This window comes from Coprinopsis cinerea (genome assembly GCF_000182895.1).
Source record: "Coprinopsis cinerea okayama7#130 chromosome 9 map unlocalized cont3.9, whole genome shotgun sequence".
Taxonomy (NCBI): domain Eukaryota; kingdom Fungi; phylum Basidiomycota; class Agaricomycetes; order Agaricales; family Psathyrellaceae; genus Coprinopsis; species Coprinopsis cinerea.
In genome coordinates, this window is record NW_003307536.1 from 246,599 (window position 1) to 260,800 (window position 14,202).

The 14,202-nt window shown below is 56.6% G+C and overlaps 2 protein-coding genes across 2 annotated transcripts; both read left to right on the plus strand.

Annotated features, from left to right (window-relative positions):
• Positions 1-172: 172 nt before the first annotated feature.
• On the plus strand, positions 173-1,767 carry CC1G_15118 (hypothetical protein; the record flags this gene model as incomplete). The annotated part of the gene is made up of 7 exons (XM_002910432.1): positions 173-192; positions 566-624; positions 848-1,001; positions 1,101-1,268; positions 1,318-1,355; positions 1,532-1,658; positions 1,746-1,767. The coding sequence occupies 7 exons, from the start codon at positions 173-175 to the stop codon at positions 1,765-1,767; spliced, it is 588 nt and encodes a 195-aa protein (XP_002910478.1).
• A 1,508-nt stretch (positions 1,768-3,275) lies between these two features.
• Positions 3,276-14,015, plus strand: CC1G_09360 (Cip2; the record flags this gene model as incomplete). The annotated part of the gene is made up of 5 exons (XM_001831950.2): positions 3,276-3,354; positions 3,405-4,667; positions 4,727-12,248; positions 12,502-13,947; positions 14,009-14,015. 5 exons carry the CDS (start codon positions 3,276-3,278, stop codon positions 14,013-14,015), a joined length of 10,317 nt encoding a protein of 3,438 aa, XP_001832002.2.
• Between the last annotated feature and the right edge of the window lie 187 nt (positions 14,016-14,202).

Below are 14,202 nucleotides of genomic sequence, written 5' to 3' on the forward strand. Positions count from 1 at the left end.
GACAGGGACTTATGACCTTTACGAACGCGACGGAAGCGCACGATTTACCTTGGATCATGATCAGTCGATGATTGTATTGAGTTGACTCGTGTTCGACGGAGATTTGGGATTCTGTCAGAACTCGGAGAACGCGGTCATAGGAGTCATACCCGGCTAACCTAACTTCTGGAAAATGGATATGAAAGTGAGTGAGTGAGGCAAGGTCGAGTGGAGTCGAGTGAATCCGAGTCGTCCTCCCATGGTTCTGCAGTCTGTCAATGTTGGCTTTGAGATTGGGCTACGGAGATATATCATCGCTCCCATATCGTTCATCTTTGAATGTTTCTGTGTTTCTGATCCGTGGTGAGGTATTTATCCCGACCGTGAGTGAGGCTTATGGAGGTTTATGAAGCATCACATTCTGAACATCCTTACCGAGTCCTTCCGCGCTCGAACTTAACCGAGGAGCTCCAAGGCACGGAACGATCCCTTTTCACGAAGTTCTTTCCTATCCTCATAGCTAGGCTTCACTTCAATAATCTTAGGTTTTACTCAACGGCTTTGGCAGACTCGAGTCGTGATTTAGAGTTAGTCGCAGCGCCGGATTCGAGGGTGTGGCTAATGGATGGGAATTAGGGAAGGGAGGTAAGTGACGCCTGGAGGACGGAAGAAGAATCGAAGAGGGAGGCTCGTTGTACCTGAAAATTAAGGGTATTACACCGAAAGCCGACGCGCGGAAGAGAAGAATGGGTGAGGCTGAAGAACCAATACTCCGGAGACTGAGCATGGAACTGGACTTGGGGGAAGGGAGATGGTGATCATTTAGCTAGATATGTACATCTTAGTCCAATCCTCACCGCGTCTTCAGTCCTCTTCCTCCTCCAAAGGACAAACTTCAAATCTGTACCACGTCCTACCATCGAGGTTGACGGCGACTCATCCATCGGCTATGTACATAGAGCATTGATCACGGGATTGCACCCGTGCAGAGCCAACCATCGAGCGTGGAGACTCAGACTGGGGTAAGTATGGGGTAAAAGGATCATTCCGAGATCAGCTTCGCCCTCGTGGAGCCACCCGGTAGTTTGGTTTGACTTTGCTCTGATGCCTGCATCGGTTAGAGTTGCAGGTATCTCCAATGGGGGTTGGGACTTCCCAGATGTGGATATTTCTCCGGGCGTGCCGCCCCTTGCCGCGCGTCAACTCGAAATCGCCGTTCACTTTTCACTGGCAAAGGTTAGTCTACATCGACGCACAAGCGAAGTGAACTCCAACGGAGAAAAAGGGAGGTAAGACCCGACGGCCGCCCTAACTCTTCACATCCATCAGATATCATAGGTTCGAATTCGGTGAAGCACAGAAGAGTCGGTCTTGTTGTGAGTGCTTCGAATAGCTGTCCTTTCGAAGGTAGAGCGGGGTTTGGGTGACACAAGACGGTGATAAGTGGATGAATGCGATTTTTTTAAGTACATCGAAGTTATGTAAGTCGTCTGAGGGCGTACTAAGGACACTTCTCTTGTGTGTGGTCATTGATTTCTTTCTGTTACGAAAGCCGACAGCCAGCAACTGTGGGATAGGGATGTTGAGGAAAACGTGGTGATGTGGGATTTTAAAGAAAACGTGGTCGAGGCGAGGCGAAGAGCTAGGCGGGCCGCTTTGGGCCTGTTCGATGAAGAGAGGTGAGTGAGAGTGCGAGGATGGATCGATGGATCGTCCTTCCTCTATCCCTTCAGTCAGTATTTACCCACCGGGAGTATATCACTCAGGCGTCCGACCTCAAGCACCTAAAGCGTTCTTCCGAAAACCACACTTCCATTCGAGCGAACTCTGGTCTACGCACGAGTATAACGGTGATATGATGGTACAGAAAGAAGTCCAAAGTTAAATAGTGTGTACGTAGACGTCGGACGGAGGGGAACGAACCTGTGGGACTTCGGCGAGGCACTTACTTCGGGAATGTCAGCGTGCGCGTGAGTGCGAGTGCGACTTGTCAGGGTCTTGTCAGACAGAAGAGCCTCTACCCGGCACATCAAAAAAGCAGAAAAAGGAAGGAAGAAGGGGCTGCAAGTTCTATTTACCTTGTATGGATCCTTCAAGCTTCTTCGAGTTCGCGCGTGGTTTGACAGATCATACGCCCGTTGGATTCTGGACCGAGTATACTTTTCTTTCGGTGATGATGAACCTTTTCTCCGTCGACGAGCTCGGTGTTAGGCTTTGTACGGGCGTTGGATGACTCGAAGTAGACCCGGGCTATTAGTGGATGGAAACTAATGAAAGAAACTCGCTGTAGAGATGGTAAAGATAGAAAGGTTAGATGGTAGTTGCCCTGAAGGTTAATCCCAGGCCCAGTGAGAGTGGTTTCCCCGTAGGATGGCATGAGACCAAAGGCACAACGAATCTTGAGAAGAAGCCAATACCACTCGGTGAATCTGGCTGTTCGACGATGTATTGCCGTCCTAGAGCGGCTTTCGGATTGAGGGATTTCTCCTACTATTTTCCAGAGGCTTGTGACTTGGAACCGCTTCCCTCGGATGGAAGAAGATTAGCAGCAAAAGAAAGTGAATTGAATGAACAGGACTCGAGGCAAGAGTGAGGTCAGCGAGATGGTGGCTGACTGGGCCGTTTGGCTCGGCGCTGCTCGCGTGCTTAGGGTGCACAGCCACTATGTTCCCAGGAGCCACGTGCGCGTCGGGCATTTGCTCGGAAGGCGGAATGAGGGTTTGCTGCGAACCGTGACCTTGGGGGAATAGCGCTTCAAATCGACTTGAATCGGCTGCCCACATGAGCGTTGAAAAGCTCTATACGCTATAATCTCGGGTGGCTACATCGACTATGGACAGCCTGGCAATCGCTTTTTACCCGAAAATTATCAGGTCGCGGAATCCCTCGTGGCCCTGGACTTCGACGATCAACGACCCTTCTTATTCACGCAATTGGCCCTTCGCTAGCCGGAAAAAGAATCTATCCAGGTTCTGAACCTGCGATTTCCGACTCGACTCGCTTTATTTCTCCGGAACAAGACACGGTGATTCTGAACAACGGTGATTTGGGTTTTGTTATAGTCGATTTATCGTCGCAGCGCGACGCTTCGAAATGTGCGAAGAGGTCCATTCTGGGATCGAACAGCGGCCCGCCAATCGTAGCCCAATCCCAATCTGGTTCCTGCGATCCATGGTCAGTCGTTTTGGGTACCACATTCTCCGGTCATATAAGAACTAACGCCTCTGGTTTTTTTGGATCCTTGAAGGTTCTTGGCAGCAATTCCCCCCGCGAACTAGTTGCAGGTGCTCGACATCATGGACGCACTCAAGCGTCCTCTTGTCGCGCTTGCCCTGGCGCTGCCAGTTCTCGCATCCATCGGTTCATGGACAGTCGGTCAGTATTTTATTCTCTTCAGTCAGTCTCCACAACTCACCTCGTGGTAGGTGGAGCCCATGATTGGTATGGCGATTCCTATACCAAAAACATCCCCAGTCATCTCGCTCCACTCGACGTGTCTTCTGGCTCCGACTCGTTGGTCCGTCGACAACAACCCCCAAATTGTGCCCCGCCAGCAAATCCGACGCTTGCACCAGTCGAACGCCTCAACAACCCATTCGTGTTCCTCGATGGAAGACCAGTCGCCGACGACGCAGATTGGTATTGCCGTCGTCAGGAGATCGCTACACTCTTCCAACGATACGAACTCGGTACTCTTCCTCCCAACCCTGCATCGGTCTCCGCATCGCTTTCTGGAACGACTCTCACCATCAACGTGGCTAGCAGCAATGCGACCACTTCCTTCGAGGCTTCGATTGAATACCCCCAAGGAGGCGGTGATGGTCCTTTCCCGGCCATCATTGCCCTCGGAGGATCCTCGTTACCTACCCCAGCTGGTGTCGCCGTTATCTCCTTCAACAACCGAGAGATTGCCTTTGACAGCGGTCCTATCGGACGCGGCCAAGGCAAGTTCTACCACCTCTACGGCGCATACCACCCCGCTGGCGCGTTGATGGCATGGACCTGGGCCGTCTCCCGCATCATCGATGGACTCGCCCTCACCCCTGGTGCAAGAATCGATGTCGGCAAGCTCGCAGTCACAGGTTGTTCGGTCGCTGGCAAGGGTGCCCTCGTCGCAGGTGCTTTCGAGCCAAGGATCGCCTTGACAATTCCAGTCGAATCAGGAACTGGAGGTGCAGGTTGCTGGCGTATCGCGGACGACATTCGTGAAGGTGGAGGTGCTATCGTTACTGCCTCCGAGTTGGCCAACACTACCACCTACTACTCTACCTCCTTCAACGCCTTCGCGACCAACATCCCAACCCTCCCCATCGATCACCATCTCCTGCAAGCTCTCGTCGCACCCCGTGGTTTGTTGATCCTCGACAACAGCCAATACTCCTGGTTGGGCCCTGCTTCCGTTTTTGGATGCAGTAAGACCGCCAACGGTGTGTACCGTGCTCTCGGTATCGGTGATAGGCTTGGTGTTTCCATCGTTGGAGGCCACGACCACTGTGTCTTCCCAGGTCAACAATACCCCGAGTTCCAAGCCTACATCAACAAGTTCTTGCGAGGAATCGACGGAGAGAACACCAATGTCCTCAAGAGCGACGTTCCCAACAACGGTGGCTTCGACGAAGCCAAGTTCGTCAACTGGACCATTCCTCAACTCGTTGCGCCTCCACCGCCACCCCCGCCTCCGGAGCCTGGTACGTGATAATCGGATCATCATGACGCGTTCAAGGTCACTGATGTTTTAACTTTTTAGGTGTCTGCGACGCGCCCCTCGATCTCGACCTTACCACGCCCATCCCGCGTCTCAACAATCCCTTCGTCTTCCTCAACGGTTCCGACGTCAGCGACACGAACGATTGGTACTGCCGTCGTCAAGAGATCAGTTCCTTGTTCCAGCGTTGGGAACTTGGTTATCTTCCTCCTCGCCCTTCGTCTGTTACTGGTACCCTCTCCGGTAACACCCTCACCATCTCCGTCACCAACGAAGGACGCACGATCTCGTTCACGGCTTCGATCACCTACCCCGAAGGCAACGGTCCGTTCCCAGCCATCATCGCCGTTGGAGGTTCGACCATCCCAGCACCTGCCCAAGTCGCCATCATCACTTTCAACAACCGCGAGCTCGCCGTCGACGATGGTACTCGAGGCCAAGGAAAGTTCTACGACCTTTATGGCAACAACCATTCGGCTGGTGTCCTCATGGCGTGGGCCTGGGGTGTTAGTCGGGTCATCGACGCCATCTCCTCCGTCCCCAACTCGCGCATCGACCCCGGTAAACTTGGTGTCACGGGTTGCTCCAATAACGGAAAGGCTGCTTTGATCGCTGGTGCCTTCGAGCAGAGGTTGGCGTTGACGATTCCGGTTGAGACTGGCACTGGAGGTGCTGGTTGCTGGAGGCTTGCTGATGATTTGAGGGAGAATGGAGTCGGTCTTGTTACCGCTCGTGACCTCGTCAGCACCACCTCGTACTATGCCACCGCCTTCACCCCCTTCGCCGAGAACATCCCCACGCTCCCCTTCGACCACCATTTGCTCGCATCGCTCGTCGCACCCCGAGGTCTCCTCGTTCTCGACAACTCGCAGTACCCCTGGCTCGGCCCACCTTCGGTCTACGGGTGCATGGTCACCGCCAACAAGGTGTACCAAGCCCTCGGTATCCGTGACCGTCTTGGTGTTTCCATCGTCGGAGGACACGACCACTGTGTCTTCCCAGGCCAGCAGTACCCCGAACTTCAGGCATTCGTCAACAAGTTCTTGCGAGGAAGCCAGAACGAGAACACGAACTTCATCAAGACCGACGTACCCAACAACGGTGGCTTCGATGAAGATGAGTGGGTTGACTGGGAGGTACCGAACCTCATCCCCGTCGTTGAGCCCCCTCCACCACCTCCCCCTGGTGTTTGCGACGCCCCTCTCGAACTCGACCTCACCGCCAACCCTACCCTCAACAACCCATTCGTCTTCGTCAACGGGTCCAAGACCGTCGAGAATACTGGGGACTGGTACTGCCGTCGACAGGAGATTGGAAGTCTCGTCCAGAGGTTCGAGTTGGGTTACCAGCCGGAGAACGCGACGACTACCGGTTCGCTTTCAGGGAACGTCCTCACCGTCAACGTCTCCCATGAAGGTCGCTCGATCACCTTTGCCGCCACCATCACCTACCCCACTGGAAACGGACCGTTCGCCGCCCTCATTGGTATTGGAGGATCGACTGTCCCTCAGGCTCCCGAGATCGCCACCATCACCTTCAACAACCAGGAGATCGCTGTCGACAACGGTGTCCAGGGTCGTGGTCAGGGCAAGTTCTACGATCTCTACGGGTCGAACCACTCGGCTGGTGCGCTTTTGGCGTGGGCTTGGGCTGTCAGCAGGGTCATTGACGCGCTCGCTGCTACCCCCAACGTTCGCATCGACGTCGGCAAGTTGGGTGTAACGGGTTGCTCAGCGAGTGGTAAAGCCGCGCTCGTCGCTGGTGCCTTCGACCCTCGTCTGTCGCTCACCATCCCCGTCGAGTCTGGTATCGGTGGTGCCGGTTGCTGGAGGATCGCTGATGACATCAGGGCTGGTGGTGGCGCGATTGTTACGGCTGGAGAGCTTGCGAACACGACCTCGTACTTCACCCCTGCGTTCGCTGCACTCGCCAACAATATCCCCACCCTTCCCTTCGATCACCATCTCCTCGCTGCTATGGTCGCTCCCCGTGGTCTCCTCGTCCTCGACAACTCGCAATACTCGTGGTTGGGTCCTCCTGCTGTCTATGGATGTATGGTCACTGCCAACAAGGTCTACCAGGCTCTTGGCATCCGTGATCGTCTTGGTGTGTCGATCGTTGGCGGACATGACCATTGTGTCTTCCCAGGTCAACAGTATCCCGAGTTCCAGGCCTTTATCAACAAGTTCCTGCGAGGCGCTGTCAACGAGAACACCAACTACATCAAGACGGACGTGCCGAACAATGGTGGCTTTGACGAAGCCAAGTGGGTTAACTGGCAGGTACCGAACCTCGTCCCCGTCGTCGAGCCTCCTCCCCCACCTCCCCCGCAAGTCTGCGACGCACCTGCTGAGCTCGACCTCACCCCTGTCAGCCGACTCAACAACCCCTTCGCGTTCGTCAATGGTTCCAAGACGGTCGAGACAAGCGATGACTGGTTCTGTCGTCGTCAGGAGATTTCGAACCTCTTCCAGAGGTTGGAGTTGGGCTTCATCCCTGGTCGTCCCACCACCGTTTCGGGCTCGCTCTCCGGCAACACGCTCACCATCAACGTCGGCCACGAAGGACGCTCCATCTCGTTCACCGCTACCATCACCTACCCTCAAGGCAACGGTCCCTTCGCCGCCATCATCGGTATCGGTGGTTCCACCCTCCCTCCTCCGCCAGAAGTCGCTGTCATCAACTTCAACAACCAGGAGATTGCGGTGGACAGTGGTACGACGCGTGCGCAGGGCAAGTTCTACGACCTGTATGGTGCTAACCGCTCGGCTGGTTCACTCGCTGCGTGGGCGTGGGCTGTCTCGAGGATCGTCGACGCCGTCTCTTCGACTCCCAACATCCGAATCGACGCTGGCAAGTTGGCTGTCACTGGTTGCTCTGCAGCTGGTAAAGCCGCTTTGGTCGCTGGTGCCTTTGAGCAGCGTATCGCGCTCACGCTCCCTGTCGAGTCGGGTATTGGTGGTGCTGGTTGCTGGAGGATTGCCGACGATTTGAGGAATGGAGGTGCTGCGATTGTCACGGCTGGCGAGTTGGCGAACACCACTGCGTACTTCTCCAGGGATTTCAACCCCTTCGCTGCGAACATCCCCACCCTGCCGTTCGACCACCATCTCCTCGCTGCGCTCGTTGCGCCTCGTGGTCTCCTCGTCCTCGATAACTCGCAGTATTCGTGGTTGGGTCCGCAGTCGGTGTATGGGTGTATGGTTACGGCGAACAAGGTCTTCCAGGCTCTCGGTATCCGCGACAGGTTGGGCGTCTCGATCGTTGGTGGGCACGACCACTGTGTGTTCCCCGGCCAGCAGTACCCCGAGTACCAAGCCTTCGTCAACAAGTTCTTGCGCGGTATCACGAGCGAGAACACAAACGTTATCAAGACCGACCAGCCTAACAATGGTGGATGGGATGAAGCCAAGTGGGTCGATTGGACTGTGCCTAACCTTGCTCCTGGTCAGCCTCCTGTTGAACCTCCCCCACCGCCGCCACCGCAAGTCTGCGACGCACCCGCCGAGCTCAACCTCTCCGCCGTCGATCGCCTCAACAACCCCTTCGCTTTCGTCAACGGCTCCAAGAACGTCGAGGACGTCAACGACTGGTACTGTCGTCGCCAAGAGATCGGTAGCTTGTTCCAGCGCCTGGAGTTGGGCTATGTTCCTGCTCGCCCGTCGACCGTCACCGGCTCCATCTCTGGAAACGCGCTCACCGTCACCGTCGGTCACGAGGGTCGCACTACCAGCTTCACTGCTAACATCACCTACCCTCAAGGCAACGGCCCCTTCGCTGCGATCATCGGTATCGGTGGCTCCTCCGTCCCCGCCCCTCCTGAAGTCGCCATCATTACGTTCAACAACCAGGAGATTGCGGTTGACAATGGAGTCGCTGGTCGTGGCCAGGGCAAGTTCTACGACTTGTACGGCACAGGTCACACTGCTGGCACTCTCGTCGCGTGGTCTTGGGCAGTGTCTCGCATCATCGACGCCCTCCAGTCCACTCAGAACTCGCGTATCGATGCTGGCAAGTTGGCTGTGACGGGCTGTTCGGCTGCTGGTAAAGCTGCCTTGGTGGCTGGTGCCTTCGAGCAACGTCTGTCGCTTACCATCCCTGTGGAGTCGGGTATCGGTGGTGCTGGATGCTGGAGAGTCGCTGAGGAGTTGAGGAGAGGAGGTGCTGCGATCGTTACCGCCGGTGAACTTGCGAACACGACCTCGTACTACTCGCGGGATTTCAACCCCTTCGCGGCCAACATCAACACTCTTCCTTTCGACCACCATCTCCTCGCTGCCATGGTCGCCCCTCGCGGTTTGCTCGTCCTCGACAACTCTCAGTTCTCGTGGTTGGGTCCTCAGGCTGTTTACGGATGCATGGTCACAGCGAACAAGGTTTACCAGGCTCTCGGTATTCGCGATCGTCTCGGTGTTTCGATTGTTGGAGGCCACGATCACTGCGTGTTCCCTGGTCAGCAGTATCCCGAGTTCCAGGCGTTCATCAACAAGTTCCTCCGTGGCATCACCAGCGAGAACACCAACGTCATTAAGACCGATCAGCCCAACAACGGTGGATGGAACGAGTCGAGATGGGTGGATTGGACTGTTCCCACCCTCGTTCCTGGCCAGCCTCCCACTGAACCACCCGTCGAGCCACCCCCACCTCCTCCACCCCAGGTCTGTGACGCCCCCGCCGAGCTCAACCTCTCCGCCGTCGATCGCCTGAACAACCCCTTCGCCTTCGTCAACGGCTCCAAGAACGTCGAGGACGTCAACGACTGGTACTGTCGTCGCCAGGAGATCGGTAACTTGTTCCAGCGCTTGGAGTTGGGCTATGTCCCTGCTCAGCCCTCGACCGTCACTGGCTCGCTCTCTGGCAACTCCCTCACCGTCACCGTTGGTCATGAAGGACGAACGACGAGTTTCACCGCCAACATCACGTACCCTCAAGGCAATGGTCCGTTCGCCGCCATCATCGGTATTGGTGGTTCCACTGTTCCCAACCCTCCTGAAGTCGCCGTCATCACGTTCAACAATCAGGAGATTGCGGTGGATAACGGTGTTGCTGGTCGTGGCCAGGGCAAGTTCTACGACCTCTATGGAACTGGTCACACCGCTGGCAGCCTTGTCGCTTGGTCGTGGGCCGTGTCTCGAATCATCGACGCCCTCCAGTCTACCCAGAACACTCGCATCGACGTTGGCAAGCTCGCCGTCACCGGTTGCTCAGCTGCGGGTAAGGCTGCGTTGGTTGCTGGTGCTTTCGAGCAGCGTCTGTCCCTGACCATCCCCGTCGAGTCTGGAATTGGAGGAGCTGGATGCTGGAGAGTCGCTGAGGAGCTTCGTCGTGGAGGTGCCGCGATCGTCACCGCTGGTGAGCTCGCCAACACCACCTCGTACTACTCTCGTGACTTCAACCCCTTCGCCGCTAACATCAACACCCTTCCTTTCGATCATCACCTCCTCGCTGCTATGGTCGCTCCCCGTGGTCTTTTGGTTCTCGACAACTCTCAGTACTCGTGGCTCGGTCCTCAGTCTGTCTACGGCTGCATGGTCACCGCAAACAAGGTCTATCAAGCACTCGGCATCCGCGATCGTCTCGGTGTTTCGATTGTTGGAGGCCACGATCACTGCGTGTTCCCTGGTCAGCAGTATCCCGAGTTCCAGGCGTTCATCAACAAGTTCCTCCGTGGCATCACCAGCGAGAACACGAACGTCATCAAGACCGACCAACCCAACAACGGCGGATGGAACGAGTCGAGATGGGTCGACTGGACTGTCCCCACCCTCGTTCCTGGTCAGCCACCTACCGAGCCTCCCGTCGAACCTCCTGCACCTCCCCCACCTCAGACCTGCGACGCCCCAGCCGAACTCAACCTCACAGCTGTCGATCGTCTCAACAATCCATTCGCGTTCATCAACGGTTCGAAGACTGTCACCACCGCCGATGACTGGTATTGCCGACGACAAGAGATTTCCAACCTCTTCCAGCGACTCGAGTTGGGTTACGTTCCTCCCCGCCCGGCGACTGTCACTGGATCCCTCTCTGGTAACTCGCTCACCATCAACGTCGGGCATGAAGGTCGTTCCACCAGCTTCACCGCCAACATCACCTACCCTCAGGGCAACGGGCCGTTCGCGGCTATCATCGGTATTGGCGGCTCGACCGTTCCGGCTCCGCCCGAGGTCGCCATCATCACCTTCAACAACCAGGAGATCGCAGTCGACAACGGTGTCGCTGGTCGCGGACAAGGCAAGTTCTATGACCTCTATGGAACTGGCCACACCGCAGGCAACCTCGTCGCTTGGTCCTGGGCCGTTTCACGCATCATCGACGCTCTTCAATCGACGCAGAACACTCGCATCGATGTTGGCAAGATCGCTGTCACTGGATGTTCGGCTGCGGGTAAGGCTGCGTTGGTCGCTGGTGCCTTTGAGCAGCGCATCTCTTTGACGATCCCTGTGGAGTCGGGCATTGGAGGAGCAGGATGCTGGAGGGTTGCTGAAGAACTTCGTCGTGGAGGAGCCGCCATCGTTACCGCCGGTGAGCTCGCCAACTCGACCTCGTACTACTCGCGCGACTTCAACCCCTTCGCCAACAACGTCAACACCCTTCCCTTCGATCATCACCTCCTCGCTGCTATGGTCGCTCCCCGTGGTCTCCTCGTCCTCGACAACTCTCAGTACTCATGGCTCGGTCCCCAGTCGGTGTATGGATGCATGGTCACTGCGAACAAGGTTTACCAGGCTCTGGGCATTCGCGATCGTCTCGGTGTCTCCATCGTCGGCGGTCACGACCACTGCGTCTTCCCCGGTCAGCAATATCCCGAGTTCCAGGCGTTCATCAACAAGTTCCTCCGTGGCATCACCAGCGAGAACACCAACGTCATCAAGACCGATCAGCCCAACAACGGTGGATGGGATGAATCGCGATGGGTCAACTGGCAAGTTCCCAACCTTGCACCCGGACAGCCGCCCGTCGATCCTCCCACTCCTCCCACTCCCGGCTCTTGTTCCGCACCGCAGAACATCACGTTGACCCCCAACACCCGCCTCAACAACCCGTTCTCCTTCGTCAACGGCTCCAAGTCGGTTACGACCACTGACGACTGGTTCTGCAGACGCCAAGAACTTACCGACCTCTTCCAACGCTACCAACTCGGTACCCTCCCCGGACGGCCTTCGACCGTCACCGGCTCCCTCTCTGGCAATACGCTGACCGTCTCCGTCTCCAACGGTGGTCAAAGCACTTCGTTCACGGCCTCCATCAACTACCCGACTGGTGACGGACCCTTCCCCGCCTTCATCGCCATCGGTGGTTCGACTCTACCTCAACCCGCCGCCGTCGCCGTGATCACCTTCAACAACCAGGAGATCGCTGTCGACAATGGTGCCGCCTCTCGAGGCCAGGGCAAGTTCTACGATGTCTACGGTTCCAACCATCCCGCTGGTGCTCTCGTCGCCTGGTCATGGGCTGTCAGTCGCATCATCGACGCTCTCGGCGCTGTTCAGAACTCTAGGATCGATCTCGGCAAGCTTGGTGTCACCGGTTGTTCCGCGAAGTGGCAAGGCCGCTCTCGTCGCTGGTGCGTTCGACCAACGTCTCGCTTTGACCATCCCCGTGGAGTCTGGTATTGGAGGAGCTGGAGCTTGGAGGATTGCGGATGAAGTTAGGAGGGGAGGAGGAGCTATCGTCACAGCTGAAGAACTCGCCAATTCGACTGCCTACTTCACGCCTAGCTTCGGTCAGTACGCGAGCCAGGTCAATTCTCTTCCGTTCGACCACCACCTCCTCGCCGCCCTCGTCGCCCCACGTGGTCTTCTCATCCTCGACAACAGCCAGTACTCGTGGCTCGGTCCTCAAGCTGTGTACGGTTCCGCTGTCTCTGCGAGCAGGGTCTACCGATCCCTCGGCATCGCGGATCGACTTGGCGTCTCCATCGTTGGCGGCCACGACCACTGCGTCTTCCCTGGACAGCAGTACCCCGAGTATCAGGCCTTCGTCAACAAGTTCCTCCGAGGTAGCCTCACCGAGAACACCAACTTCATCAAGACCGATGTTCCCAACAACGGAGGCTTCGATGAAGGACGATGGATCGACTGGACCCTCCCCACGCTCGCCCCCGGTCAGCCACCTACTGAACCACCGACTCAGCCCCCCACCAACCCGAACGTTTGCGCTGCACCCCAGAATCTCACCCTCACCGCGAACACTCGCCTCACCAGTCCTTTCACCTTCGCCGGTAGCACTCGAGCGGTCACGTCCACCAACGACTGGTTCTGTCGTCGTCAGGAACTCACGGACCTCTTCCAGCGTTACGAACTCGGTACCATCCCAAGCCCTCCTTCGTCTGTGACCGGATCGATCTCGAACACCACCCTCACCGTCAACGTCTCGCATAACGGTCGATCGACCTCCTTCGTCGCCTCGATCACCTACCCCACCGTCGGTGAAGCGCCCTTCCCCGCCATCATTGGCATTGGCGGCTCGGCTCTCCCGACTCTCCCCGGTATCGCGGTCATCACGTTCAACGCCCAGGAGATCGCTGTCGACAACGGAGCTGCTGCGCGTGGTCAAGGGAAGTTCTACGACCTCTACGGCTCTGACCACTCCGCTGGTGTCTTGGCAGCCTGGTCCTGGGCTGTTAGTCGCGTCATCGACGCTGCCGGCTCGACTCAGAACAGCAGAATCGACGCCTCCAAGATCGCCGTCACCGGTTGTTCCGGCTCTGGAAAGGCTGCCTTGGTCGCTGGCGCCTTCGATCAACGTATCTCGCTGACGATTCCTCAAGAGTCGGGAACTGGTGGAGCAGGGTGCTGGCGTATCGCTGATGAGCTTCTCAGGAACGGACAGGGTATCGTCACCGCCGCCGAGTTGGTTAACTCGACAGCCTACTTCGCACGGGACTTCAATCCATTCGCCTCCCAGGTCAACAACCTCCCCTTCGACCACCATCTCCTCGCCGCTCTCGTCGCTCCCCGAGGCCTTCTCGTTCTCGACAACACTCAGTACTCGTGGCTAGGCCCTCAATCCGTCTACGGCTGCATGAGGACCGCCAACAAGATCTACGAGTCGCTCGGCATCGCGGACCGCATGGGTGTGTCGCTCGTCGGTGGTCATGACCATTGTGTCTTCCCTGGGCAGCAATACCCCGAGCTCAACGCCTTCGTCAACAAGTTCCTACGCGGCAGCTTGAACGAAAACACCAACGTCATCAAAACGGATGCGCCCAACAACGGAGGATTCGACGAGTCCCGATGGGTTGATTGGACCACTCCGAGACTGTGAGTTATGCCTTTCGCTTTCTCGTTCTTTCCGTTACTGACTTCCGCGCTCGCTTTTCAGATCATAGAGGGTTGTGATCCCATACCATCTCGATGAATCTTTGTCGCGTCAATGTACGCATTTCCTTATGTTTCCGCTCGCTCTTTTTTCAATTCATTCACCACACGTGTAGTTTACATCATTCATTTCTTCATTCATTTCTTCCTCGTTCCTCGTTGTCAGTCGTGTCCACCAGATCTCTAACGCTGTATCAT